This window comes from Aquila chrysaetos, chromosome Z, assembly GCF_900496995.4.
Source record: "Aquila chrysaetos chrysaetos chromosome Z, bAquChr1.4, whole genome shotgun sequence".
Lineage (NCBI taxonomy): Eukaryota > Metazoa > Chordata > Aves > Accipitriformes > Accipitridae > Aquila > Aquila chrysaetos.
This window is the reverse complement of record NC_044030.1, coordinates 18,598,814-18,624,934: the sequence shown is the minus strand read 5'-3', so window position 1 is coordinate 18,624,934 and position 26,121 is coordinate 18,598,814. Positions and strand designations below refer to the sequence as shown.

The 26,121-nt window shown below is 37.5% G+C and overlaps 1 protein-coding gene across 6 annotated transcripts in view; it reads left to right on the top strand.

The window, feature by feature from the left end:
* The window catches only part of DTWD2 (DTW domain containing 2), a 91,924-nt gene that overhangs the window by 21,053 nt on the left and 44,750 nt on the right, over nucleotides 1-26,121 (top strand). The window contains exons 1-5 of one of the 6 annotated variants that reach the window (XM_041120879.1): nucleotides 1,030-2,050; nucleotides 2,512-2,609; nucleotides 7,880-7,970; nucleotides 10,253-10,341; nucleotides 13,962-14,056. In XM_041120879.1, the coding sequence (XP_040976813.1) occupies nucleotides 2,589-2,609; nucleotides 7,880-7,970; nucleotides 10,253-10,341; nucleotides 13,962-14,056 (296 nt within the window). In that variant the 5' untranslated portion in view covers nucleotides 1,030-2,050; nucleotides 2,512-2,588. Of the gene's footprint in view, nucleotides 1-1,029; nucleotides 2,051-2,511; nucleotides 2,610-2,754; nucleotides 2,895-6,562; nucleotides 6,884-7,870; nucleotides 7,971-10,252; nucleotides 10,342-13,961; nucleotides 14,057-26,121 lie in introns of those variants that run through there. The other 5 variants (XM_041120880.1, XM_041120881.1, XM_041120882.1 and 2 more) reach the window with 5 other exon arrangements.

Genomic DNA, 26,121 nt, shown 5'->3' with positions numbered 1-26,121 from the left:
TTGTTAGCGTCTTGTGGCAAGAAGAACAGATGCTATGTTGTGTCAACTATACAAATATCAGAAAAGTCTGCTGGCAACTAACTTGTCAGATACAATGGTAACCTCTATGTAACTGGTCACTTCTATAGTCGTGTAGGTTTGGAATTTTGTGGTACTGCCTTGAATCTCTTCTGGTACAAAATGCTAAGCTCAGCCTGGTATATTTTAATGAATTTAAAATGTAGTGCTGCAGTGGCTTTTCCTGGAACTAGGTGGAAAAGTTTTGAAACTTGTAACAGAATACATTGTAGGTTTGAATTGATCCAGTCTGATAATGCCCTAAATGTGTGTTTCTAGGAGGATGCTTCTCTGTTTCTGCCTAGCACTCCAGAGCAATGAAAGGAGGAAGCTGATATTTGTAGACATTATACAGAGTCCTGACATTCAAACTCAGTGCCTCTAGCTCATTAGCACAGTTCACATTCCCTATGCATTGGAAAATGATCTTCCACAAAATGTGAAGACACCAAATGACTTCAGAGCTCTCTCATGGTACAGTGGTAGAGCTTTTGTATGAATTAGAACAAGTATTCCATATTTCTGATCAGCTGAGTTAATTTATTCCTGTGTCAGATTGCTTGAAGTTGCTGTCTGTATTGAAAGGGTACAAAAACGTTTGTGCAGGATAACTGTAAAATTTCTTTGAAAATTTACCTCTTTCCGCCTAAAGGCAGTTTGTTTGGAAAGTAGTTGATGCCTGTTGGCGGGTAACATGGAAATAGGTTTTTTTCCTGTTGTGTGAGATCTTTTCTTTGGATAGAATATCTTTTCTGTGCGTGTTTTTACAGAGGTTAGCAGAATAGTCTTGTGCTCTTTAAATGCTTCTAGAGCTGGTGAAGAGGTTGAGGAGCTGGGAATGAGGAGTATTTGTGTGATTTGTCCAGGAATGCAAGTTGACTAATCAGTAGATATCATCATAATTTTTGAAAGTTGTTTTATTAATTAATATATATAATTAATAACCCATTAAGTTATAAATTTGAAATTCAAAAGGCGCAAATAATTTTCACTATGGTTTGTATTAGATGCCTCTCCATTTAAATGTATTGTTTTACTCAGGAAACTGGGATATGTTCCATCAAATTCACTGGCTGCACCATTTAAAAAAAAAACAAAAAACAAAAAACAACCAAGAAACCTAAACCATACACCTGTTCCATTTATTTTTAACTTCTCATGGGAAGCAAAACCTCAGCAATATGCGTCTTTTTTTTTTTTTTTTTTTTTTTTCCTTTTTTTTTTCCATGAAGCTGGTTCTATACAGGTTACCAAGTGGAAAAGGAAGTGCTTTGTTGATTGTTCTCAGTAGTCCCTCCACCTGTGTTTCTGATCCTGGTTTTTAATTTATGTGGCTGTTAAATCTTACTGAAGTTTGTGAGAATATAATTTTAAATTTTTATGCCTTGTGACCAGTGGGTTCCAAAGTCTTTTGAAAGAGACTGGAGGAAAGGATGGAAGCTGGAACATGATGGAGTCAGAATAATCTTGTATGCCTGTTTTTTTTCAGGAAACACCATTAAACTAAGGCTTGGAAATTTTGTTTGAATAAATAATGTTCAAAATAAACCTAGAAGAAACCTAAACAGTGCTGATGGCTCCTTGAGTTTCTCTGCATTTCATGAGAGCTGTAGCACTTCTCAGAAAGATGGCTTTCCAAAACTTACTTTAAAGAGAAATTGAAGAGCTGGTAGGCATGTAATCAGAAAACTGAGGCTAAAAAAGGATGAGCTTCTATTGCATTTTACTTCTGATAAGTTTTTATTTCTTGATGTTGTCTGTGGGAGTCTTCTGTAGGCTAGTTGATTTGAATGGTTGTGAGGGTAGTAATAGACATCTTAAATGTACAGTAATGCAAGCAGGAGAGTTAAAACAACACAATATTATGACCATGAATTTTATAATTAAATCTGAAGTGTGGCAGGGATGGTATTTTGTTATTTCTGTGCTCCAGGGTAACTGAACATGAGACTGAAGGACTACTAGCGCTGCAATGGTGAAAAATATTTACATGGTAATGTTACACAGCCATCTTGTAGTGCCTTAAAATTGCCCAGCCACTTTAGCTACAAACTACCTGCTACTGAGAAAATAAGGGCAGCTCATAATAATCGAAGCAGTGGTAATGATTGAATTGGCTCATCCTGTTCAATTTTAAAACAAAAGAAGAGGGATAACTCCAAGTAATTCCTTCATTTATTATTTCAGTACTATAGTTCACAGTTTCCCTCTTACTCAGTAGTTTAAAAGCACGTGTGAGCTTCAGTTAACAAAGCAGATCAGCAGAGCTTGTATATTTGGGACATCAGCTGTGGAGTTTCTAGTTTAAATCTGACTCATGTTTATTGGGATCAGAGGATGAGCAAGCTTTCAGAAATCTCAAGTCTACTGTGTAAACTTAGCCAGAGTGAGCTTTAGGCCTGTCTTTAATGTACAGTTCAGCTGGTGACCATGGCAGTTTGGCTTTTCTTGCAGGATCTATGCTTATTATCAGCAGAGCTACAGGGAATACCAAATCTTCCTTCTGGCTGCACTAGCCCTGGGTTTGCCAGATGAGCCTCAGCCATCTAGAGGTAATCCACTATTTCACTTTTGTTAAGCACAAGAGACAGAGGTTTTCATTTAATAGGGATCGCTTCTTATCTTCCATGAAAGTTGTGGCAATTACATCAGGTCCCATACTGTGTAGCCATCGGGTGAGGAAAAGCAGAAATGTAACATACCCAGCAAATTCTTTTTAAGATGACAGTAAGTCCTGCCAGTTACAGAAGGCTACCCCGGAGGAGCTGTAAGATTTTGCCCAGAGAAATGCAGAAGTACATACAGCCAAATTTTAGAGCTAAAATACAGAAAGTAAAAAAAACACAGCTAGGTAATCACAAGCCATTGCAATTGGCATTGTATACATTCATTTTAAATTGTGCAGAATGACTGAGGATAGAAGAATGGCCATACTAGAGCATATCAAAGATCCATTTACAGCGTGCAGTCACCAGCCATGAACAGATGTTGTAATGAGTGTATATGTATATCTAAAGAAGAAGCGTTAAGTATATGCTGATACTTCCTTCTCCAACTGCCTTTAGCTCAGGGGACTTTCTGCATTGGCTGTGGCTTTGTACCTTCAGTGGTGGTGCTTCCATATCTGATGGATTTTTATTTCACAGATTTTTCTAGTTTCCCTTGAACCCATGTAAAGTTCTTCTATCCACAGCACTGGTCAGCAAGGAGATCTGTGGCCATTGGAATGAGGAATTACTCCTCGTATTTGTTTTTGACCTGGCTTCTCCAGCCTTTTTTTGCACTTGGAGTGCAAACTGGAGGTTTAGGTAGTGGCGTAATAATGTTCCCTGTTTAATTCTTTCATCCTTTCCTAGTAACACTTAACATCTGATCTGCATTTTTGAGAACTACCGGGCATTAAACTGCCATTTTCACAGAACTGTTTATCATAAGGTCTTAACTCCTGAATGTCATGCCATATTAACTTCAGACCCTGGGGTTTTTCTGTGTGGTGTGTTAGGATTGTTTATTCTTAAGTGCATCATTTTATGTTTATCTATGTTTAACTTAATCCACTCATTCTTTTAAGGTCCTTCTACAGCTGTAGTGGTTAAGGTGGAGGATGCAAAATGTAATTTTAAAACCATTTTTGATTTGTATTTGTCCTTTAACGTAAGCAAAAATAACATTTGTTCTCAAATTTTATAAAATGTATGGGCTTGTGCCTTTAAACTTCCAACACAGCTTTGTAAAACTTCTGAATGTTGTTTTAATGCATGTGCGTAATGGACTTGTGTTAATATAAAACACATATTAAAACATTAGTATAAAACAAACATACAGTAACTTTGTGGCTTTTCTCCAGACTTCTCAGGTGGGTTTTGACCTTGAAACCCTTGGTGTTTTGACCTAAACAGTAGAGAAATCTAATTTACTTGAAGCAGCCATTTCTGTTTGGGCAGGTGTGTTTCTTTGAAAATACAGAGTCTGGGGCTTGACCTTGGCAATATGTGTTGGAACATGAAAATGTTGCCACAAGTGATAGTAGTCTAAAAACATCAGCTTCCTCTGTATTTTAATATTGCAAGCATTGTTTCTGGAACACGTGTTTGGCACACTTAACTTCTTTGTATCTTTCCCTAGAAATGTCTACAAATGCTGAGCATGAAATTGTAACACTGTTATTCTTTGCTTTGAGTTTAAATCCTTGAATTACCTTCCTTTAGTTTTTGGAATATGTGTGTAAGAGTACATTCATTTGCATTCCCAGAATGGTGCCTGTTTTCAGAAGCGCTTTGGACATGTTGTAACACAGTAAAAGTTAGTCCTGAAGCAAGTGAGGACATCTGTATTTGTAGGAAAATCATACAGAGACTTGGAAAGAGTTTCAGCATTAGCTCACTATTTTCCAGGCTGCTGCATATTCACTTTTAGAATATCTCTGCCCCGAAACTAGTAATTGCACTAAACCTGACACCACAGTACAGCACAGTGCACTGTTCAGATTCAGTTCTGCTGGGAAAATAAATTAAATATTATTCTGAATCTAAACATCATTAATTTAGATGTGAATAATGGAAAGAAAGCTATGAGAAGTCTGTGGATGTGCATGGCTGTCTTTTGCATATGGAGCACTTTGGCAAGACATAGAATGATTTTTTTTTTTTTTTTTTTGACCCACCAATATGACAGGTTACTTTGACATAAGTTTTTAAACTAGAAGTGCTGTATTGAAAAACAGGTAAGAAGCCACTGGATAGCTTTGAGCTGTAGTGAAATTGCATACAGATGAATAATACTGTAAAAGCTATCCTCCTTTAAATCCTAATCCCCACCCACAAACCTTTGCCTTAATATTCTGAATACTACTGTTCCTGTCTGAAGCAGATTGCTACTTTCATTTCCAGAAATGGGAGAAAACTGATGTTCATCATTAAATAAGTTCCCTGGTGCTGCCCCTACTCTTCTGTAACAGCAGCTGAGTATGTAGCGCAAGACTGTAGCAGAATCTTTAAAAGAAAGAAAAAGGCAAAAAGCCTTTTCTGCCTAGGTGGCCTTTCTCAGAGGAAAGGCAGCTTTTGTGGTGGTGGAACAGAACTTCTGGTGTTCTGCAGTGCTTCCTATCTGACTGATGTAGTCTCGTAATATCAGTTGCATGTAGGAATAATGTTTTATTTGTCTCGGCACAATAACCATTAGGTACCAATGTGAAGGTACAGAAATAAGTCTTGTGTCCCCATGATGGGGTTGTTAAAGTACGTATTCAATATAATTGCATACCTAATTGGGTGCTTAAAGTTAAATAATGTACGTACATATGTAAGTAATTAAATTACATTGGAAAGTATTTTTTTTGTCATAGTTTGTGCTCTGCTCCCTACAAATCAAATTATAGGTAGAGTTTATTCTATAACTATTTGCAAATGCTTGCTTTCTGTGTAATTTCCTTTTTTCGTTTGGGTTTTTTTTTGTGTGTGAGGTTAACAAAGCTTTAAAAAACTACCTGTGAAAAATCCAAGCAAATGTGGAAAATGCAAAAAGCATATACAAAAGGGAGACTTGAAAATAAGTAAGTTATATCTAGGCAACTTTGCTATAGTTAAACACCCTGAGGTCTGAAATCACTGGAAACTGTTTCTGTCTGCTTATAAAAGCTAGTGAACAATGCAGCTCTTTGGATTGAAGTCACCAGCTAACTGTTTCAGAACAGCTTTGTGTAGTGGATTTTCATGCCTTAATGTCTCCTCAGTGGAAAACACCACAATGGGGAGAACTTTAACAAATTCTCTTGTTAGTGAAACCAGCCATTTAATAATGGGGAGAAACTAAGGAATTGCACTTAGTATGAAATTGAGTGTCCATGAAATCTGATGATGAAAAAGAGGATAAGCTTCTACTTAACAATTGGGGTACAGGCAACAAACAGCCTCCAGGGATATTTGCTGCTTCCAGGTTGTTAACAAAACTGTTTTCAGAAATTTCTGTTTAAATTGGTTACACATGAGAAAATTTTGGAAAAGGTGGTACAGTGCTGGAGAACTTCTGAAATTAGACTCACCAGACCTGAAAGTGAGGTTGGTTTCAATTCATTCATGGTGAAGGTGCCTGGAATAGCCCACTGAATAATGAAATTAATGAATACTTAATTTTAGGCTCAAAGCCTCTTCATTAATACAACAGAATGTGCCAAATTTATGCAGGATTAGCAACAGGAAAATGCCAGCACAAGTGTGAAGGAAAGACAGACAGCAGGCCACTGGAACAGTATACTGGAAGACTGTATGAGAATAATTTCCATTTTGTCATTAGGCTCATTTCTTCTCCATGGGCCTTTTAGTCTAAATATTTTAAAATACTTTTTCTAGTGCTTATTTTGATGAGTATCAATTCCTTCCCTTGCATCAACACTCTCCCCAGCAGTTTGGATTTAGACTGTTGGGTAACCTTTAGCTGTGTACCCTATGGAGAAGGGAATAGTCTCTGTGACTCAGTAGCTGGGGCTAGAAGTAGGGGGTTTAAATTAATAAAACCTGTCAACTGTTAAAGAGTAGCTTATCTATTGTTACTGCCTTTTTATAAGTTTGCCATTTACTAGTAAGTAGTAATGTTTGACTACGGAACGCTTGTACTGGCTTGGATTACTGTAACATTACTTAGTACACGTGGCTGGGTGTGTGCTCTTGTAGACAAGCAAGAGCTGTGTCAGCTGGGCTCACAACGAACTTGATCTGGACCTGTCTTCAGAATTCACTTCTGTAAATCCCATCTACTGCAGTGATTGCTTACTGACTCACGTTGACCAACATATAAACTGTTACCAATAAAGATTACAAGGAGGATGCAGGTGAAGTTGTGCTCCAAGTACCTAGCATTCTGCTGAAAATCCTGGCTGTATTTTTTAAGCTCAGAGAGCTTTGTATGCAGGGATGGTATGATTTTAAGTGGTGAATAGTGGTAAAAGCTTCACTGTGAAGGAAATCCTTCATTTTTCTGAGTTATTGAATAATGTATGTGAGTAGCTATAGTGACTTCTGTGCGTGCACATGCGTGTGTGTATGCATGTTTTTGGTGTAACAACTTCAATTACTGTATGTATAACTTCAAGCTTAATTCTTTGCTTCTGTTTATTCTTGATCATTCAGCATATTAGTTTCACGCCAAGTGATATTTAAGTTCATTTCTTTAGATACAGTTCTTCTCCTAGTCATTTTAACAGCTACATGCAGTACACCAAAGAATTTTAAATAATTTTTATTTTCTTTTTTGACACCTAAATTAGAAGTTCCTGATAAGGTTTTTTAGTTTTCATACTAGATGTCGACTAGATATTTTAGCATAGATGGAATTATAAAAAGGAACCCAATCATAAATATAGAATGTCTGGGGTTTCGTGTGTGTATACTTCTAAAGTTTTCTATTGTAATTAATCTGTTATAAATATTACATCAATTATAAATATTGTATATTCTATTATAATATTTTATCAAATTGTTGAAACATTAACTTGGCATGAAAAGCAGTAACAGACTTCTCTGATTGGGGTATGGATACTAGTAAGTTGCTTCTCCTGAAGACGACGAAAGGATTTTTAGAGTGCTTTAATCCTAACCAGACCCCAGGGAGGGTCTGAACACTCTTCTCAGAACTCTATTTCAATGAAAACCTTGCTTCTTTATATTTAGAAACAGAAAATTACATCCTGTTTAATACACAGTGTCCTAAGGGGAAGTTCTTTGTGTGCCTCTTAGAATGCAGTATGTATTTGTGCAACATATTTATACAGTCTCTCATAAATAGCTGATTACTTTTATTTTTTCTCTCACTCCCTTCTGTCATGTAGCCGCCCTCAGAAGGTGTGTTTATGTCCATTCCTGCCAATACATCCGCTAAAGGTCTCCACCTGCTTGTATATAATTCAGCATCCAGCAGAGGTGAGTAAGGCTGTGGTAATTGTTGGAGTTTGGCTAGAGTATTAATGCAGGAAATGGTAGGCAAGAGGAAACAACTATGCTGTTAACATCATATAATGATTGATTTTTCCCTTTAAACTTGGCGATTGAAGTGCCAGTTCACCTGAGTTATTGTAACTTTCATTCAGTTCTTCTAAATTCTTTTATCTTCTCAAACCACACCTTATTTCTGCAACTTCCATGCACGCAAGACATCTTTTCTTATCTGAATAGTCCTGCTAGAATCTGAAGTCTACTTGCCTTGGTACAAATTGCAATAATTAATCTTGACATGGTGTCTCACAGAGGTGCTCAGAGTTGATCCAGGGAGGAAAGTATTTCAGTTATAACAGTGGTCTTTTATTGATGTTAGTGTTGCGTTAGAAATATGAATTAAGCAATTCATCTTAGTGATGATCTCAGCTGTTTAGCCAATGAAAAACTATAGTTTAGCTTCAGAATAGTATGTTTTGGTTTACCTAGTAGGAGAATTTATGTTGATGTTTTCTTGCCTGTTAACAACGGAGTATGGTGGTGGATCATAAGTGTTTTAGAAGTTGAACTGCAGTTACACAGGTCTGGATAGATGGTGGGTCTACAAACTAGACTGTGAAGTTCAGAAACCTGTAGTCTTCTGGTCCAGCTGTTTACTTAGCATTATGCAGTAGCTCAATCAGCATGCAGAGTCTTTGCCTGAAGGAACTTAAGCAGAATGTAAAAGAGAAAGTTAGAGAAAAGTGTTCTCTCATAGAGAAACAAAACAGAAGCCATGACATAGTTGGTCTCTAAATGGGAAAGCTCTGATTTTTAATTGGCTACTTATAATAAGGTTACTGCTTTGTGTTACTTCTTGTTACAAAGTACTTAAGTATATGCTTGTTACAGAGGCACACACAATCAAATGCAACAGGTGTTAAAGCTCAGTAACAAGAAAAGTTACAAAAAACACCCTTTTTACTTTAAGTAAAAAGTTAGTTAGAACTCCCGTAGCATTTGTAAACCACAGGCTCAGTGATGTAAGGGGAATGAGTATACACAGCCGACTTAAGGATTCTTAAGATTTAAAATGATGACTCAAAATGCGCATATCACTCGCCTAAAAGCTGAGGGCTCCCTCCCTCGAGGAGTTACCTCAGGCAGTGCCCCGACCCAAGGGGGAGTCCCCATCTGCAGACCTGCTGCTCCAAGGAGGACTGATTCCCAAAATGTCCTCCAGTGGGACCCCATTTATACCCTTGTCGAATCTGATCTGTGGTCATTTTAATCCCCATTGGTGTACCTGGCATGTCTCAATTAGTCAGTTCAATTTTCAACCTGCAGCCTCTAGGGTTTGGGTTTTTTTTGCTCTCCTCCATTTCGTTTCCTGGTGGGGGGCAGGGGGTGGGGTGGTCATGTACTGCCACAATGCTTAAGTCGCTTGCTGGAAAAAAGAAGTTTAAAAATGTGCCAGAGAACTTTGAACTGGCATTTGAATTGTGTTGGTTTTCTTACACCTGGTGGAAGGTATTAGAAAAAGTTTGCAGATTCTTTTTAGATTTCATACACCATTCCTGTGTCCTTCTGAAAGGCTATCTATACTTTTTACTAATCAGCCATCGCAACAGCTCTCTGTTACAATGGAATGCAACTCTTCCATTAGTGTATGTTACATAATGATAAGTCACATGATAAAGTAGTATTGGAAGACCACTGTATTTGAAGACAATCCATCTGAGAAGAAAAATTTAACTATCTGATATACGAGGGCACTTGGCTTATCAGAGATAAATCCTAACAAATGGTGGGAAGCTGAGAATATCTTACAATGATCTTTGAAAGCGTTTGTCTTAGATCATCACAGGTGATGCTTTTCACTCCAGAACAGCACAGGCATAGCTGACAAAAGATAGGTTCCCTTTGCTGTAGCTGCTCATACTCAAAATACAATCAATCAGGCAGATAAGCCTTCTGGACTGTATCTGATCCTTCAGTCTGCCATTTCGTTACAGATACACTATAAGAGTCCTTTTCAAAAGTATCTCATTAAACTAACAGGTAGTGAATGTCTTTCCCCTACTGCACATCAGTGCCAACTCTCATCCTCTATGTGCTGCATTATTTATTGGCTTTGGAAGTCCGCAGTGCAATGAAGTAAGCCACCAACTGTGATCAAATGATGGTAATTGAGACTTGTATTCAGGTGAGATAGTAATGCAGGAAGTCAGGAGCAACATTTCCTGTGCTCTGATTAACGTAACTACGTCTCCATATTCTTACTATCCCAGAGGCCATGCTGACAGATAGACCTGTGCAGGTATCAGGTACTGTGAAAGGGAGAGGAATCACTTATTGTAGAACAGCGGATCGATCCCAGGTGAGGAATCCTACCATCCAGCTTCCATTTTGCATAATAGGTCTATGGATTAATTAGATTTTTATTTGTGAAGGAATTCGAAGAGAATTCAGCATTCCATGTCAAGGGCTAAATACTTGTTTTCTGAATAGTGTTAGTGTACCATTGTTCATAATGAGAGTAATTTAAAAATCAAGTATATAGAAACCCAGTATTCTAAACCCAGCATCAGGACTAGTGGAAAGGTGAAGGAGTTATTTGCCTAGGCTAATTTCTTTTTTTCTTTGCATATAGATATAGATATAAAAGTAAATAAAATAATTTTGTCATTTTTCCCTTCTTATGCCTACTGTTACGAACCTTATGTCAGGTCAGTGGCATGGCTAGGTGTATAAACCTCTGTACGCTTCTGTCTTACCTTTGCCTTTTATCATCCTTAGAGTGATCTCCAGGAGAGTTTTAGGCCATTATGTACTTTTCAAAACCTGAGTGATAGGTATAACTCAGGCCAGAACCCTTAAAGCATAGCGGAGGGTATCTGTTTAGGTTGTTCTGCTTCCCTGCCTTCTTTCTTTCTGTAAGTGTAAGAATTTTCAGTGTTAAGCATCTGAGAAGAAAACTTAGTATATGTGTATTTAATGAATTTATATATTGATCTAATGCCAGTCATTAGCTTTGACTTGCTTGTTATAATACAGCTGTATTGTGTTCCTTATTGAACAGTAAGAATCAAATATAAGGGGAAAAATTCTGCTAATTTTCCTAACAAGTCATGATCAAAAATGGAGGAAATATATATATCAGCTGGCTTTAATAAATATTTTGATTAGTTAGAACTGTCCTGCTCCTTGTAGATGGATAATGCTATGCTAACCAAAAGTGCCACTAATTCCCAGAAAAGAGAAAAAAACCAAATGCGGAAGTAAGTTGTACTGGGTCTGGCTGGGATGGAGTTAACTTTTTCCATAGCAGTCCTCATAGTCCTGTGCTTTGTATTTGTGGCTAGAGCAATGTTAGTAACAAACCAGTGTTTTGGTTACTGCTGAGCAGCATCAGGGCTGTCCCTCCAAACCCCCCCTCCAAAGGCCAGTGGCCTGGGGGTGGGCAAGAGATTGGGAGGGGACATAGCAAGAACAGCTGACCCAAGCTGACCAAAGGGATATTCTGTACCACATGATGCAGTAAAAGCTGTGTGGGGAGGTGGCATTTGTTATTAAGGCATGCCACATGTGCTTAGGCCCTTTTTCCTAGGAAGTGGCTGGATGTCACCTGCTGATGGGAAGCAGAGAATAAAATCTTTTTGTTTTCCTTTGCTTCTGTACACGGCCTTTGCTTTTCTCTATTAAACTGCCTTTATCTTGACCCACAAGTTCATTTTCATCTTATTTTCTTCCCCCTGTCCTGCTGAGGAGGGGCAGTGATAGAGCAGTTTGGTGGGCACCCGGAGGCCAACCAAGGTCAACCCACCACATAAGTCCTCCAATCCTGTTTCTATTGATGTACTTCAATGGTCAAATAACAAATAAACAAAGAGTTGCAAATCACTATTAGAACACTGAGAAGAGCAAAGGAGAGAGTAACTGCTTGTTTTCAAACCAGTAAATGGAAAATAACTGATATGATAATAGGTTATATATAGTCTAGTTAAATACAAATGTTTTTTAATGAAGAAAATTATAAACAAATGAAAACTTTTTTAATATTAGTTTGACTTAGCTGTTCTTAAGATTCTGTTCTCAAACAATTCCTTTCAGCTTTGAATTTTATGTTTTATCTTCCTGTAAACATGGATTGTTTTTTAGATTGGAAAATTCCATTTTTCCTGTTGGTAAGAGAATGTATTTATTTGGTATGAAAGGTAATTCTGAAGTAATGATTCGACATTGGAGGGAACAGTTGAATGACTTTCCCTTAACAGATGATAGTTCTTTTGGTTTGCTTATCAGAGACAAATAATTGATTTTGTCCCAGTTCTTTTATTGCTACTTTTTACATTCTTATGAAGAAGGGAGTCTTCTGACTAGTGAATTTGGAGTGTTATTTAATTATGATGAAATAAAGACAAACAACACTGTACCACCATTGATGGCTTATTCCACTTTGCTGAGATAGAAGAAATCAATGGTAGTTTGAAGGATGTTTCTCCCTCCCGTTGTTAGTACTTCAATCCCCAGGTACTTTGATCTTCATCTGTCCCTAGGAGACATCATGCTGCTGTTGCTGCTGTGCAAAGTGGTGGTGGATGTAGCAGGATAACTTATGCCTTCAACTCCGTGATGTTTTATTTATAGAGGATCAGAAAAAGCAAAATTAATAAAGGTTTTAGGCAACAGTGATAAAACTCTTTACAGAACGAATTTAACAGCATTTTGGTAGAAAGAAAATGTGAGAGGTGCAGGCAGCTGCATGTTGATACTTGTGGAAGGTAACAGCTGCCCAGAGAGAACTGAGAGAGCTGATTGAGGCCTTACGTGTTCACAAATACGGAATTGTTGATATATGGCTCCTGAATTAAAAGACAGACCAATGCCCCCCTGGGTTTTCATTAATTAATCCTGTGGTTTAGGGACTTATCTTCGGATTTTCATTGTTTGAATCATGACACATTCAGGCTGAGAATATTGTAAAAACTCATTTCTTGCTGGGTTTAGGGTTTTTGTAGTCCTCACCTGCTCTCTAGTGTCTTGCCTCCTGCCAGATTCAGCTAGTAACCTTCCTTTCTTCCTCTTGTGATAAATAAACAAACTGAAACTTTCATTCACTTTTTGGTGTTGGCTTGCTGTCTTCATTAAATGCAAGATAAACCTATGCTCTCTCTTCCTTGATGGGAAAACAAAAATTGACATCCTAAATATTCAAGCTGAGTTTGCAATACTTCTTGTCTAGACAAAAACTAGTGTGTTCCCAGCTGTGTTAAATAAAGGACAGAAACAAATTGCTCAGTTTGATAAGCAGATTGTTTGCTTCAGCCAGCAGTACTTCCCTCTTCCTCCACTTTCTGAAGCCCTGCTCCAACACAGCGCTCTCTAATGCTTTTTGAGATCTGAAGAGCCCTTGCTCCCCACCCAGGCATGGCAGTCGCCTTCCTCATCTGTGGCACAGAGATGTAGGCAGATGCCTGGACGGCACAGCATGAATGGCACAAGATGGAGTACTTGTGGCAGTGTTGCTGCCATTGTCCTGGTTACTGTGAAGTGACAGCAGAGTGGAGATGTTTGTATTTCATACTGTCTGCTCTGATACACCCAGTGCTTTTATTTTTAGCACCTGTTTGTGGAAATCAAGCCCTCCCTTCATTTTCCAGTATTAGCTCCCCAACCTATTACATTAATGCTAATGCTGTTTTTTGCCCACTGTTTATTATTCTGTGAAGATTTGTTGTTGTTTTTGATACTGATAGCCTACTTCAAATTTATGCTGATAATCATAAGTTAGGTAAGACTAAATTCAATACTGTCAATCAAAACAATACAATTTGAATGCATCAAAATTGGGTATTTTTTCTTGTAGATCTTTTTTTCTGTTATCTGGTAAGTTTTTTTCTGTGTCCGTAGTCAAAAGAACTTGGAAGTACATGGAAACATTAACAATTCATAGAAGCCCTCGTGATCTTATTCAAAAGTAACTTTTCTTTTTTATAGGAAAGTCGAGTGTTAAGGACAGTACCTTTGCTAGCAGCTTGTCTTCCTCCAGACAAATACAAAATTTTGGTTGGTCGACGTTTTAGTGAAGACAGGTGAGTGGGATTGCTGTTTTTTCTGGTCTTCTGTAAATTATGGAGATTTTTTTTTCAGTGTCTTTATTAATAGAGAACAGAGTTCTTAATTTTTATTTCAAATGTGTGCATTCACTTTTGATATAAGCTTCTGATTTCCAGCAAAGATAAATTATGTATCATAGTCAGAAACACTCGATATGTCTTCCTCTAGGTTGTAGCTTTTATTGTCTCAGTTTTGTGCTCTTGGAAATTTCAGGTGGTTACTCTGCAACTCCTAACTTTTTGCAGTTCTGTTCTTACCTGATACTAGGTTTGTCTTGCTATTCTCTATGGTTCTTTTCATATTTGCTTTGTCTGACAAACCATTTGGTGTTACTGAAATATAAGTAAGAGTTTTTACTTGAGTGTGGGAGTTTGTACTTGAGAAGGGAGTCCACTGGTGAAAAACTGTTAGAGAACGGGTTTTTTCAAATCCTTTCCTCTTTCTCTTAAAATAAACTACAAGAAAGCATAGCTTTCAGAATTTTTTTTAGTATTTTTTTATTATTCTGAAACCTTGGACAATATTGGTGTCCTGTGTAGTGTCTTTAATCTTCATTAGATGAAGTTAAGTCTTAGAAACCAGTTCTTGGTACAAATGCCAGTGAAATTTTATTTCATATATTTTCAATAAAAGCAAATAAAAATAATGAATACTGATGAAGGAAATTAATTCTAAAATTGAGTTTAATCTTTGAAGAAAACTTTTTGTACAGTTCAGTGAACAAAACTGTCGGAAGGTGATTCAGAATGGTGCTCCCACACCTTTGTGCTGCCTGTATAGTAACTAAAGCACATTAGAAATACATTGCTTTTCTATTAGTCTTCTATGACAGTAACTATAATAATGATCTAAGAAATTCAAGGCTACAGGGAAATTGTACTGTCTTCCCATTAAACCTGAAAATGAAGCAACTTTTCATATTAATGTGCAGAGGGTGGAACGATATCAATACAGTCTGCTTCTAGTAAATCTCCTTAGAATTTTTTTTAGAAGTGATGATTACAATATTAAAGCTTCTTCAAGCTTGAATCCAGAGATATTTCTCTAACCTAAAGGATCCTCTTTAGGTCAAAACCAGTTGTGGAACATCTCAGCCTCAAAATAGTTTAAATAGATTCATAACTACCTAGTTCCTATGAGAGCTAATAGAAATTTTTGCCATAAAACATACTGGAGGTGGTGAAAGAAATGGAAGTTTTCTTTAGGTTAATATGAATTTTGGTGATCTGACTTACACAGATGCAGGGCTAAAAGAAATTAGGTAGTAGTCATGGCTCCACTCTTAAGTATCTGCAGTATGCCTGCTTTGTACTGTGGATGTAAGTGAGACTGCAGAAATTGGGAGTGCTCAGTCATAGAGTTCATTCTCACCTTCCCGGAAGGAGGAAGGATGAGAAGGAGAGAAAAGTTATCTTCCAGCTTTGCAGTGTGTTACTTCTACATATTTTTTTTTTCTTAGCTATATAAGCATTCTGCCAATGTTTTAATCCATATTCCTTATTTGTAACTAGCACTTGGTACTTGAATAGCTGGTTAGTTCATCATATCAGTGCTATTTTGGACTTCTAGCATCCTTTCAGGCCATAAACTGGGTAGATGTGTTCAGAGAGCTCACATTAATCACCTGGAATGACTTAAGTTCCTTCTCTGTTGTGGTGTGTTCTAGGAACAGGCATCTGCAGACAGAGGTAGAAACATCTGAGTGTTTACTGTGGATGGGGAGGGCTGTACTGGTCCCTGCCCTCCTCTTAGGGTGAAAATCTCTGGTAATGGGACTTTTAAAGCTTCATAAATTGCAGTGGTTTGGCTCATGTTTTATGGCATATTAAACTAAACAGGGCTTGGGTTTTTTGTTTTTTTTTAAAGCCACGCTGTCTGTAAGCAATTTGGTAGCTGCTGTACAAGCAACTTATTCAACCTTGCCCCGTGTTGGGGGAAGACTTCTGCCTTCGTTACTTTGAAGAAAAAAAATTGTCAAAGAGTGCTTGCTGGTACATTTTATAAATGTCATTGTTTTGAAGCACATTAAGGCTGTACCTTTGCTTTTTTTTTGAAGTTGTGTGACGCTATTTACATCCTTTGCAGCTTCCACCAGAAGTGCATGGGTTGGAAGGGAACAGAAACAGCGTAACTAAATCTGTGCTCGCGCTGATCTTACATGTGAAGGGTGCCTACAGATGGTGGGGTAATGTGGTGCACACATGCTTTTTCTGCATGTAGAAGTCTCACCATGCGGCAGATGACCTTGATGGTTGTCCATACATTTGCAAATTATCAGAGTAGAATGGTAGTGGGAGTATTTGTATTATTACAGGATCCAGCAGATCTTGGCAACAGCTCTGAAAACTTAGAACACTTCAAGGTAGGTAGCCTTTGGGAGCATAAATAATTGTCATTATGGATTTGAGTGAAAATCAAGCTGTACGCACCGGCTGATTTTTTTTTTTTTTTTTTTTAAGTCTCCATCACAACAGCTCTAGCAGTGGCATACCAACCAGCAAACTGACAGTTGTTAATCTGTAGCTGTCAGAAGAGGTCTGCTTTGAGGTGAGAACGAACATACCATCTGTGCTGGGTAGCTCTTTCAGTTTTCAGTGCCCCTCTCTTGAAGGGGAAGACAAGTTTGTTGCCCAGGTGTATGTAGTTTATTTTTCCTCATTTGTCCTAGTGCTACAAAATTACATTTTTCCTATGCTTTGTAATCAGCATCCAAAACTAATTAGGAGCACAGAGGGATTTCATTAGGAACTCCGCATAGAATTGGGTACTACAGAGTAACTAGGATGATTTGAAAGCTTAATATTTAGGCCTCTGATGTTTATGACAGTAAGACTGAAAATCAGGCTTTTTTTTTTTTTTATAAAAAGAAAAAACCGAACAAACTTGTGTTTGGGTAACAGAGTAAACTTTTTTTTTTTTAATTGACATTTCCTCTACCCAGGTCTACCTTCTTGGGTCACCTTTTCTTGTGGTTGAAAACTAATACACAAATCATGTAGATTATATTTACCTTGTTCTTGATTGACCTATATTGCAGAAAAGCTAAAGAACCAACTTTTGGAAGTCTTTCTAGGAGTAAACAACTAATCAAAGCTTTTTGAAGTTGACGTGTTCAACATATTATAGACAGAGTAATGGTAAAGATGAGACATGATTAATCTGATTGTTTTTAAGTGCTAATTTGTGATTTTTCTCAGTCTTGTCCATTATTCCTGCAATCTGGCATTTTAATGCTACTGAAAGTATGTAATTTTTGCATGGTGACTTGACTCATCAGATGGCATTTCTGAATTACAAGACCAGTTCTGTTGGTTATCTGTGGGTTTTTTCCCCCCAGGCACTCAAATTTCTGACCTTTTTTGTATTGATTATGTTATTGTCAGATATTAGGGTTAATCTTTGATGTGCTAAAATGATGAAGCTAAAAGCAAACAGTTTGTCATCAGTACTTACTGAACGGTGGTGGTATTGTAAAAATAGCACTTCTGTGAGTTAATATTTTCTGTTCAGCTCTTCTTATAGATTTACAATGAACCCAGTATCATAGTAGTATGGCAGGCAGGGGTGTGGGAGTGTGGGGTTAGCATCACTGCCGGATTGGAGATTGAATTTTATGTAAAAGTGTAAAATACTTCTTTGTGTGTCTGACATACCTTATTAGTACAGATGCTGAGCCTGTTAAATATAGGGGCCTTTTGGACATTGGCTAGAAGGATGGCATAAGCAAGCAGAGGGCTCAAATCACTTCTACTGAAATTTTCAAAACTTTTATGCAAAGCAAGCTTCCTTACTTGCGTGAGGTCAGGCTGATTCCACGGTAACTGGAGTTTTCACTTCTGACTTTGTGAAGTGACCATGTATCTTGTAGTAGATGCTGAAAAATTGATAGTAAGGATTAACCAGACTTACCAAAACAGTGTGGTAGGATTCTGGTTAATTTCTAAATTCACAGTAGTTTCAGTTATTTCTATTCATTTCTGTTACAAGGCTGTTGTTTTCGTGGTGCTGATGCTGTAAAACACAGGAGCATATAGAATGATTATAATCTTGACAAAATTTGTTTTACCAATAAATTTGATTAGAGACTCTTCTAACAGCCTATACCTTAGATTTTTGAACCTTCTAGAAAGGAAAATGTGGAAGCTAGCTTATACTGATATTAGAATATTTGTATGCTGTATTTGTGAACCAAATGGATTTTTAAATGTAATAATCGTAATGTGTAACTTAATTGCCTTCATTAGGAATGGTAGGAGAATGTTTATATGCATTTTTTTTTTACCATTGTATCCATTTTATTTTGTTCCTCTCTCACTGTATTGGGTTTGTGTGGTGGGGTTTTGGTAGTGGTGGAGGGGACTACAGGGATGGCTCCTGTGAGAAGCTGCTAGAAGCTTCCCTGGCTCCAAGTTGGACCTGTGACTGGCCAAGGCCAAGCCCTTCAGTGATGGTGGTAGTGCTTCTGGGATAATGTATTTAAGAAGGGCAACCTGCAGTGAGTGAGGAGATTGGAATGTGAGAGAAAACCCTGTGCAGACAGTAAGGTCAGTGAGGAAGGAGGTGGAGGAGGTGCGCCAGAGGAGGGGATGCCCCTGCAGCCCGTGGTGAGGCAACAGGCTGTCCCCCCCCAGCCCATGGAGGGGAGCGGGGGAGCAGATGCCCACCTGCAGCCCGTGGAGAGCCCACGCTGGAGCAGGTGGGTGCCCCCGAAGATGGCCTTGACTCCATGGGAAAGCCTGCGCTGGAGCAGTCTGTGCCTGAAGGACTGCAGCCCATGGAAAGGACTCGCATTAGAGCAGTTCATGGACTTCAGCATGTGGGAAGGACTCAGGTTGGAGAAGTTCGTGAAGGACTGTCTCCCATGGGAAGGACACCACGCCAGAGCAGAAGAGTGAGGAGTCCTCCCCATGAGGAGGAAGGAGCAGCAGAGACAACGTGTGATGAACGGACCCCAACCCACATTCCCCATCCCCCTATGCCAATGGGTGTCTGGAGGTAGAGAATTTGGGAGTGGAGTTGAGCTGGGAAGGAGGGAGAGGTGGAGGGAAGGTGTTTTAAGATTTGGGTTTACTTCCCATTATCCTTGTTTTGATTTGATTGGTAACAAATTCAATTTATTTTGGTTTTTTTCCCTAGTTGAGCCTGGTTTTTGCCCAGGACCATCACTGATGAATGATCCTTCCCTGTCCTTGTGTCGACCCACGAGCTTTTTGTTATATTTTCTCCTCCCCATCCCACTGTGGGGGAGGAGTGAGCGAGCGGCCTCAGGGTGCTTTGCTGCTGGCTGGGCTTAAACCGTGATACTCACTTAGAAACACTGCTTTTCTCATGACCGTAGTTGCTGTTTGCTTCATGTCTTTTCTTTTTTTATTAATAGGGTTTTCTGTACTGACAACTTGTGCCAGGCTTGTCAACATTCAAATGTACATAACTTATGCATAATTTCCTTTCCCTTTTCCCTTGCCTTCTCTGGTATGTTCACGTTAGAAATTATGGATGTCTTTTGTCTTTTTTCCATTCTTTGCTTAAGTCTTCCAGCAGCACAAATCCAAATAGCATGTCCTAATTTCTTCCCCTCTTATAGTATTACTTCATCTGATTATTTTACAAATCCCATACTGTTTTCATTAGCTACCACCTATCCAAGCCCTTTGAGTTTGACTTCAGATTTCTAGGTCTGTCTAAGTTGGTGGTATCTCAAATTCACTAGCATTAGTAGGATAACTTCTGCTTCATAGTTCTTGATCGAAACTTATTTTTATTAAATCACTATTTCTGGTTCAGTGCTTCTGCTTATCAAAAGCATGTATAATTCTTCAAACATGGCATCCCCCATGGCAGGGGGATTGGAACTACATGATCTTTAAGGTCCCTTCCAACCCAAACCATTCTATGATTCTGTGATTTGAAGGATGTCTATTAAGATACTCTTTATAAAGAGATGATCTTCAGAAAAGGGGAAGGGGAGGGGGAAATGTGCCAGTGTCTTTTCCTAGCATCGTTCATAGGACCATATTTAACAATTGCAGTACTTTCTTTGAGCAGTAGGTTTGCTATTCACTATGGAAATATTAGGGAAAAACAACTATAGACTCATATTAATTAATAAAATATAAGTTATGGGATTCATGTTCTTTTTAGGCTACTAATAAACTTTTTGCAGGCAATTGGTTTTGAATAATAATACCATTTGTTCCGCTCAACAGGAATTTCTGGCATATATTGAACAGAGATAGCAGCTATATCTAAAGTCTAACGTGTCAAAAATTCACATTATTTTAGTATGATATCATAGTTTTATAAACAGCCTTGTCACTATTGCTTTTAAGTTTCATTTTATACTTTGTGACAGTTTGGGAGGGGTGGTTTTCCCTTTTTCTTTCTTTTTTTTTTTTTTTTCTGGAAAGGTAATCTTATTCTCAAACCTTCCTTCTTTGCAAATATTCACTCTTCTCTACTTTGCTAATTCTGTGCACTATGATAAAATTATATACTCTAATGAGTGATCACTAACAGGAAAACAGATGCAAATATCTCTGCATCCACCACCCTCTTACTTAGGACAGTGAGGAGGCAATTACAGGTTTATTTGCAGTGCTCTCTGAAATCAAGCTACACAAATCTCCAGTACATTCTGTACAGTATAGTTGCCAGCTCTGCTACAGTTCAGTAGTTTAGATCAAAAATTAATTGGGGCACTTGGGAAAATTTGTAACTTCAACTGGTTTTGAAGTAATAAGATGGAACTTCTGTTAATTTTATAAAGCTGTTTGTGGTAATTACATACAGTAGGTATGGCACTTTTCTAATGCTTGTTCACAAATAAAAATATTCTTACTGTATCAAATATCAACCTTACCACTTACCAAATAATTTTAAACTATTTCCAAGATATGGTTCTTTATTCAATTAACTTTCTAGTAAGTTTTTTTTATGTGCTTCAGCGTCATTATGTTTATTAAAATAAGTTTATGCCTTTTTACTCCATATCTCAATCAATGAGTAGATGCAGCCAGAGATCAGCCTGTCACAGCTTTTGTTGATTCTGTGTATGAAAGTAATTAATGCTGTCTAACTGAACATGTGCTCATTTACATCTGAAACTGTACTTTACCATATCAAATTTCAGATTCCTCAATATAATTTGGATAACATTTTCTCTGGCTATTTTTTTCTTTGACTATTGCAGCCTTCAGCTTTGTAGTCAGTCCATAGCAGTTTCTCTCTCCCATTCCTTCCTCCTTACCCTTTTCCCCTGCTCCAGTGTGGGTCCTCTCCATGGGCTGCAGCTCTCTTCAGGACATATCCAACAGGGAACAAGCCTGCAGCTCCCTCTCTACTGAAACCTTGCTGCACTAACCCAACACAGCGCATGATCCTTCTGCTAATGTTTCTGTTCTTAAAGATTATGTGTCACAGTAGTAGAAAAGAAAGATTTGATATTATGGGCTTTTTGTTTTCAAATGCATACTATTGCTTTGTGCAGCAAAAGAACTGTGGAAGTGGATGTAAGTGACCAGTGGCTGTGGTTCTCCAGCTGTGTAACAATAGTGCGGTGGTCCAGATTTGCCTTGGCAGGGTGATGGCTCTGGGCCTATCTCAGCAACAGCTTTGTGAATTAGTGCCAAATTTGCACTGAATCTTTTTTCCTTTTTTCACATCAAATAAAAAGTAGAAGTTATCTGGCATTAGAAATTTATCCTCTGTTTCACTTGAAAATTATTTGTTGCGAGTACTTCGTGTTAATAGTGAAATTAATTGTATTAGCCCAAGTTACAGATGAGAAGCAGGTGCATTACTTTCTTGAAGCAAAAGTCACAACTTTTTTTAGTGAAACAGTAATGGATGTCATTTATTTTAAAGGGATGTGGCATTTCTAGATATACTAATTGCTGCTGCCATTTCAAATACATGTTTTATTTCCTGGGCTTCAGTTTCTAATTTGCTTGGATATTTATTCTGTATTTAGAAGTTTGTTCTACAGTCTTTTCTCTGTACAATTCTCTGCTTTGTTTTCTTGTTATACCTTGAGCTAGAATTAAGGTACTGCATGACCTTCTGCTACTATTCTGGGACTGTAGCTTTAGAAATTCCTTTCCCCCCGCCCCCACCTGCTTGGGCTTATGGTACGTTTGGAGAATTTTTGCTCTACTAGAAGGAGTGGAAGGTTATTTTTGTCTCTGGTGGTGACACTTCAAGAATTCTTCATCAGTTTCCTGGCTTCTATTTCAATTTTGTCACCCTTCTCTCCAAAACAAGCACTCTGAAGAAGTACTGGCTTTTAGAATGTATGTAGTTAACATCCTAAATTATAGCAAACAAGTTACAAATAATGCAATGCAGATATTATAGAAAACAAATGTTTAACTGAAGTTTTACAGACTTAGGGGGGGAAAGGGAATCTGGTTGTTGAAATTAAGATTTTAAGACGTTTAGAGATGTTAATGGGTGGTTAGCTTGTGTAACATAACAGGCATCTCAAGACTCAGTAAAAGATCTATAAAAGCCTGTTAGAATTACTGCAGTTTCTCTGGCTGCCTTTTGGTGTAAGTCCTACATGCTGCTTGAGAGAGGTTTAGGCTTCTTAGTCTGGGTGTATTTGTTAAGTAGAGAAGTGTTTTAGCCTATGCTTATGGCTTCTAGGTATTGCTAAGTACTGCTGTCTAGGCTTCTCTGCAGTTAATTGCTTGAAGAAGCTGGGTATAACTTAACCAAACGATTGCTGCTGCTCTTCTGTAGAAAGAATATTCATGTTCTTCATAAGAAAACTGTATATTGGTTTTCTTACTTTTTTTCCATGATGCTAGATAAGCCATAAAATGTTTTTGCTAAGTTTTAGATTGTATGACCAGTAGATAGGAAGAGGTTACTGAATGCAGTGTAAAGGAAAAAAGTGTCCTTCAGTAGAATGTGGACACCTGTGTTTTAGTGCGTAAGAATCTGTTGTTGTTGTGGGGTTGTTTTTTGTTTAAAAATTTTTTGGGGGATGGGGGGCAGGGGTGGTGAGGGGTTTGCAGTAAACTTTTTTCGTCGAGAAAGTAATGAAATATTTGAGGGAATTGGTATTGAGGTCCACTAACAAAGCAAAAACTTGCCAAGACAATGGCTCTGCTTTTCATTTCTTGACAGGTACCTTTGGCTGCCATTGCATTCATTTTTAAAACTAATCTGCCCATGTTACCAAATATGACTGTTGGCATATTAGTTAGAAGAGTCAGTTTTTTAAATGTTGAGATTGGTTGAAACCCATTTTTCTAGAAAAAACTGTTACTACTCTGAACAGTACAGACAGGAAGTAGTTTTCCTTTTATTACTAGCTTATATTCTATTTTTGTTTTAATTTAAGCACAGTACATGGGTAAGGAGAAGTAAATTGAAATTGGAATAATAGAAGAACAGTAAAAACAACCCGTTATTACCCATTATTCCTTTTTATTCTAGTTTATTGAATGTTGCAGCCAGCTTCACTTGTGATAGTAATAAGAAACTTGGTATCACATACTAGGGTCCTGGTACAGACAAACACACCTCTGTTTTATTTACATGTTTATGCTGTAAAAGCTGATGTTATTTGGAGGCATTGGTGATGATAATTTTTCACTAGGGAGCTTACCAGAGTTTTTGCTAACGAAGTATTTTATATACAGGTTTTCATAGCTTAAAAAGGGTTATTTAATAAGCTGTATTTATGACCTTTTTCACTAGTAAATGGTAAAATTTTTAGTTGTAAAATTACAGGTTTCCAGACCTTAAAAATATTTCTCATTAGTTGATCTTTCCACCAAAAATAATTTGTTTATACAATTGATCTGTTTAAAAGGGAGAAAATAATCCAGATTGTATTAAAGACTAAACGTCATTTATCTACAAAAAAGTAGAGTATCTAATATGAAAACATTGTTTTTTCTCTTTCTGGGTATCTCTTATGCTTCAGTCCTGGTCCTAAGGGAGTATTTCTGAGTGTGGAAATGATAGAGGGTTGTTGCCTTTGTTTTTATTCATTTTATTACCTTATGGGAATTACGGGGATCAGTATTACTACAATCTTTCAAGTGCTGGAGTATTGAGAGAGGCAAAGGCACCTGCTTATGACCAAGGTGAAATAGTAAAAATGATGAGAAAAACTGAGAAGTTGCCATTACCTTGATGGTTTTCCACAGATAATAAATTGGCATCTGTTCTATAATATTAGTACTGTTCGCTACTAAATGGCAATGTTGGATTTTTAAAATTTGAACACTTGCCTTTCACACTGGCAAAGTTTAATAGATCCCCATTGAATTAAAACCACTTAGAGAGTTTGAGAGAAACTGAGTATGGATGTGTAATAAAAATGTTTATGATACAAAAACTGGATAATAATGAGATAAGATAGTGTTTAAATTACACGTCTCAAGAGCATGCATCCCAGAGATAATGAAATGCTACTTGTCTTAAGTACGATCATGGGAACGTATAAATCTGCTATGACAAAGTGGTTGGATACAATTCAGGCACGAATGAAGTATCTGAATAGTTCTGCTTAGTGGAGATTGTTGTCAGACTAAATGGATTATATAGGGCTGCAGTGCCTGATGCATACCAAAACCAAGACTGAACAGTAGTTTGTATGAGAAGCAAGTATTGCAAGTATTTCTCTTACAGAGTTTAAAACCATAGTTGCACCTTAAAACATATCTTTTAAACTGCATCATCTTTTTGAGCTTTACATCAGCTGTCAGTCATGGAAAGATGGGTAACACATCAATATAAAATTTCTTATCTATTTATAGAAAGAGTAGGTGATTATCTTCAGATTGATCTTATTTTTGATTATTGCAATAAAATGTTAACCTGGATTGAAGTGGAATATTGCAACTGTAGGTGATACAAACTGATTTTTCTTGGGAATTCCAGCATTTTCTGAAGTCCACAAACTGCTAATTAAAACTCTAAGCTAGTAATATATATAAATGCAGCAGGTACAGCACCAGGAATGAACGTTCATAGGAAAATCATGTGTTATTAAGTACCTGTGTGAGAACACTGGAAACATCATCATGTCCGTATAGACGATATTCCTTCAGCATAGTTCTGTTACTTGAAATCATTGTTTAAGAATAAGATCAGCTGAAGACCAGCATTGGCATTTGATGTTCATTACATGTATATAGCAGCGTAGTTGGAGAAGTAGAGAGAGAAAGATCATCAAGATGCCACTGTTACTCCCCTACGAAAGTGAGATCAGCTGCATGTAGGCATGGTATTAATAGCATGTACAGGAGAGTCTGCAGAATTCTCAGTGGGTCTGTTTTAACACTTAAACTGAACATAACTTATTACCGTTGGAGAGCTTGTGAGGTTTTGTCCCTGTATGGTTTGAATCTGTATTGCTGCAGTTATACTTACTATTTCTTTTCTTGCCCTCTGTGGACATGGAGCATAAGTTATTTCCTTCGTACTCGTAACTTCATCAGAGATTCACTATTAATATACTCTTTTAAGGATTGAGATTCATGGCTTTGAAGTCCTAATCATAACAAATCTAAAGGAAGCTTTTGATAACTGGTGTTAATAGTGCATGAATATGTGTGACGCAAAATAAATGAAGGATTTGCTTAGTTGATTGTCTTCATGGCTGTTAAGTTAACATAGAGCAATTTTGTATTTGAAATTCTTTACTTGGTCCACTTCTTTAATGAGAGAAGTTGTTTGTGAAGTAGCATGCAAAACAAAGTAATATTAAAGCCTACCAAGTCTGGTAATACACTAAAGTACAGTACCTAAATTAACAAGTTCTCATTGTCACTCAGTTAGGAGTTTATACCATTCTTTTGCAGTGTCTTTGAGAAAGGCCAAGAAGGAACAGACTGTTCAAGAGATTTTTTTCATTTGTAGCAATGTAACGTTTCTCTTTTGTCCTGACTGACACAGACTTGTGAATTCCTTAAAAGTCAACCTCTGATCTGTAGGAAGAAAAGTACTTGTTTAGAAATTGAGCTTCTCAGTCTCCTCTTGAAATTTGGTGGCTTCAAAGAGTCTGCCATCAGCATGTCTGTTC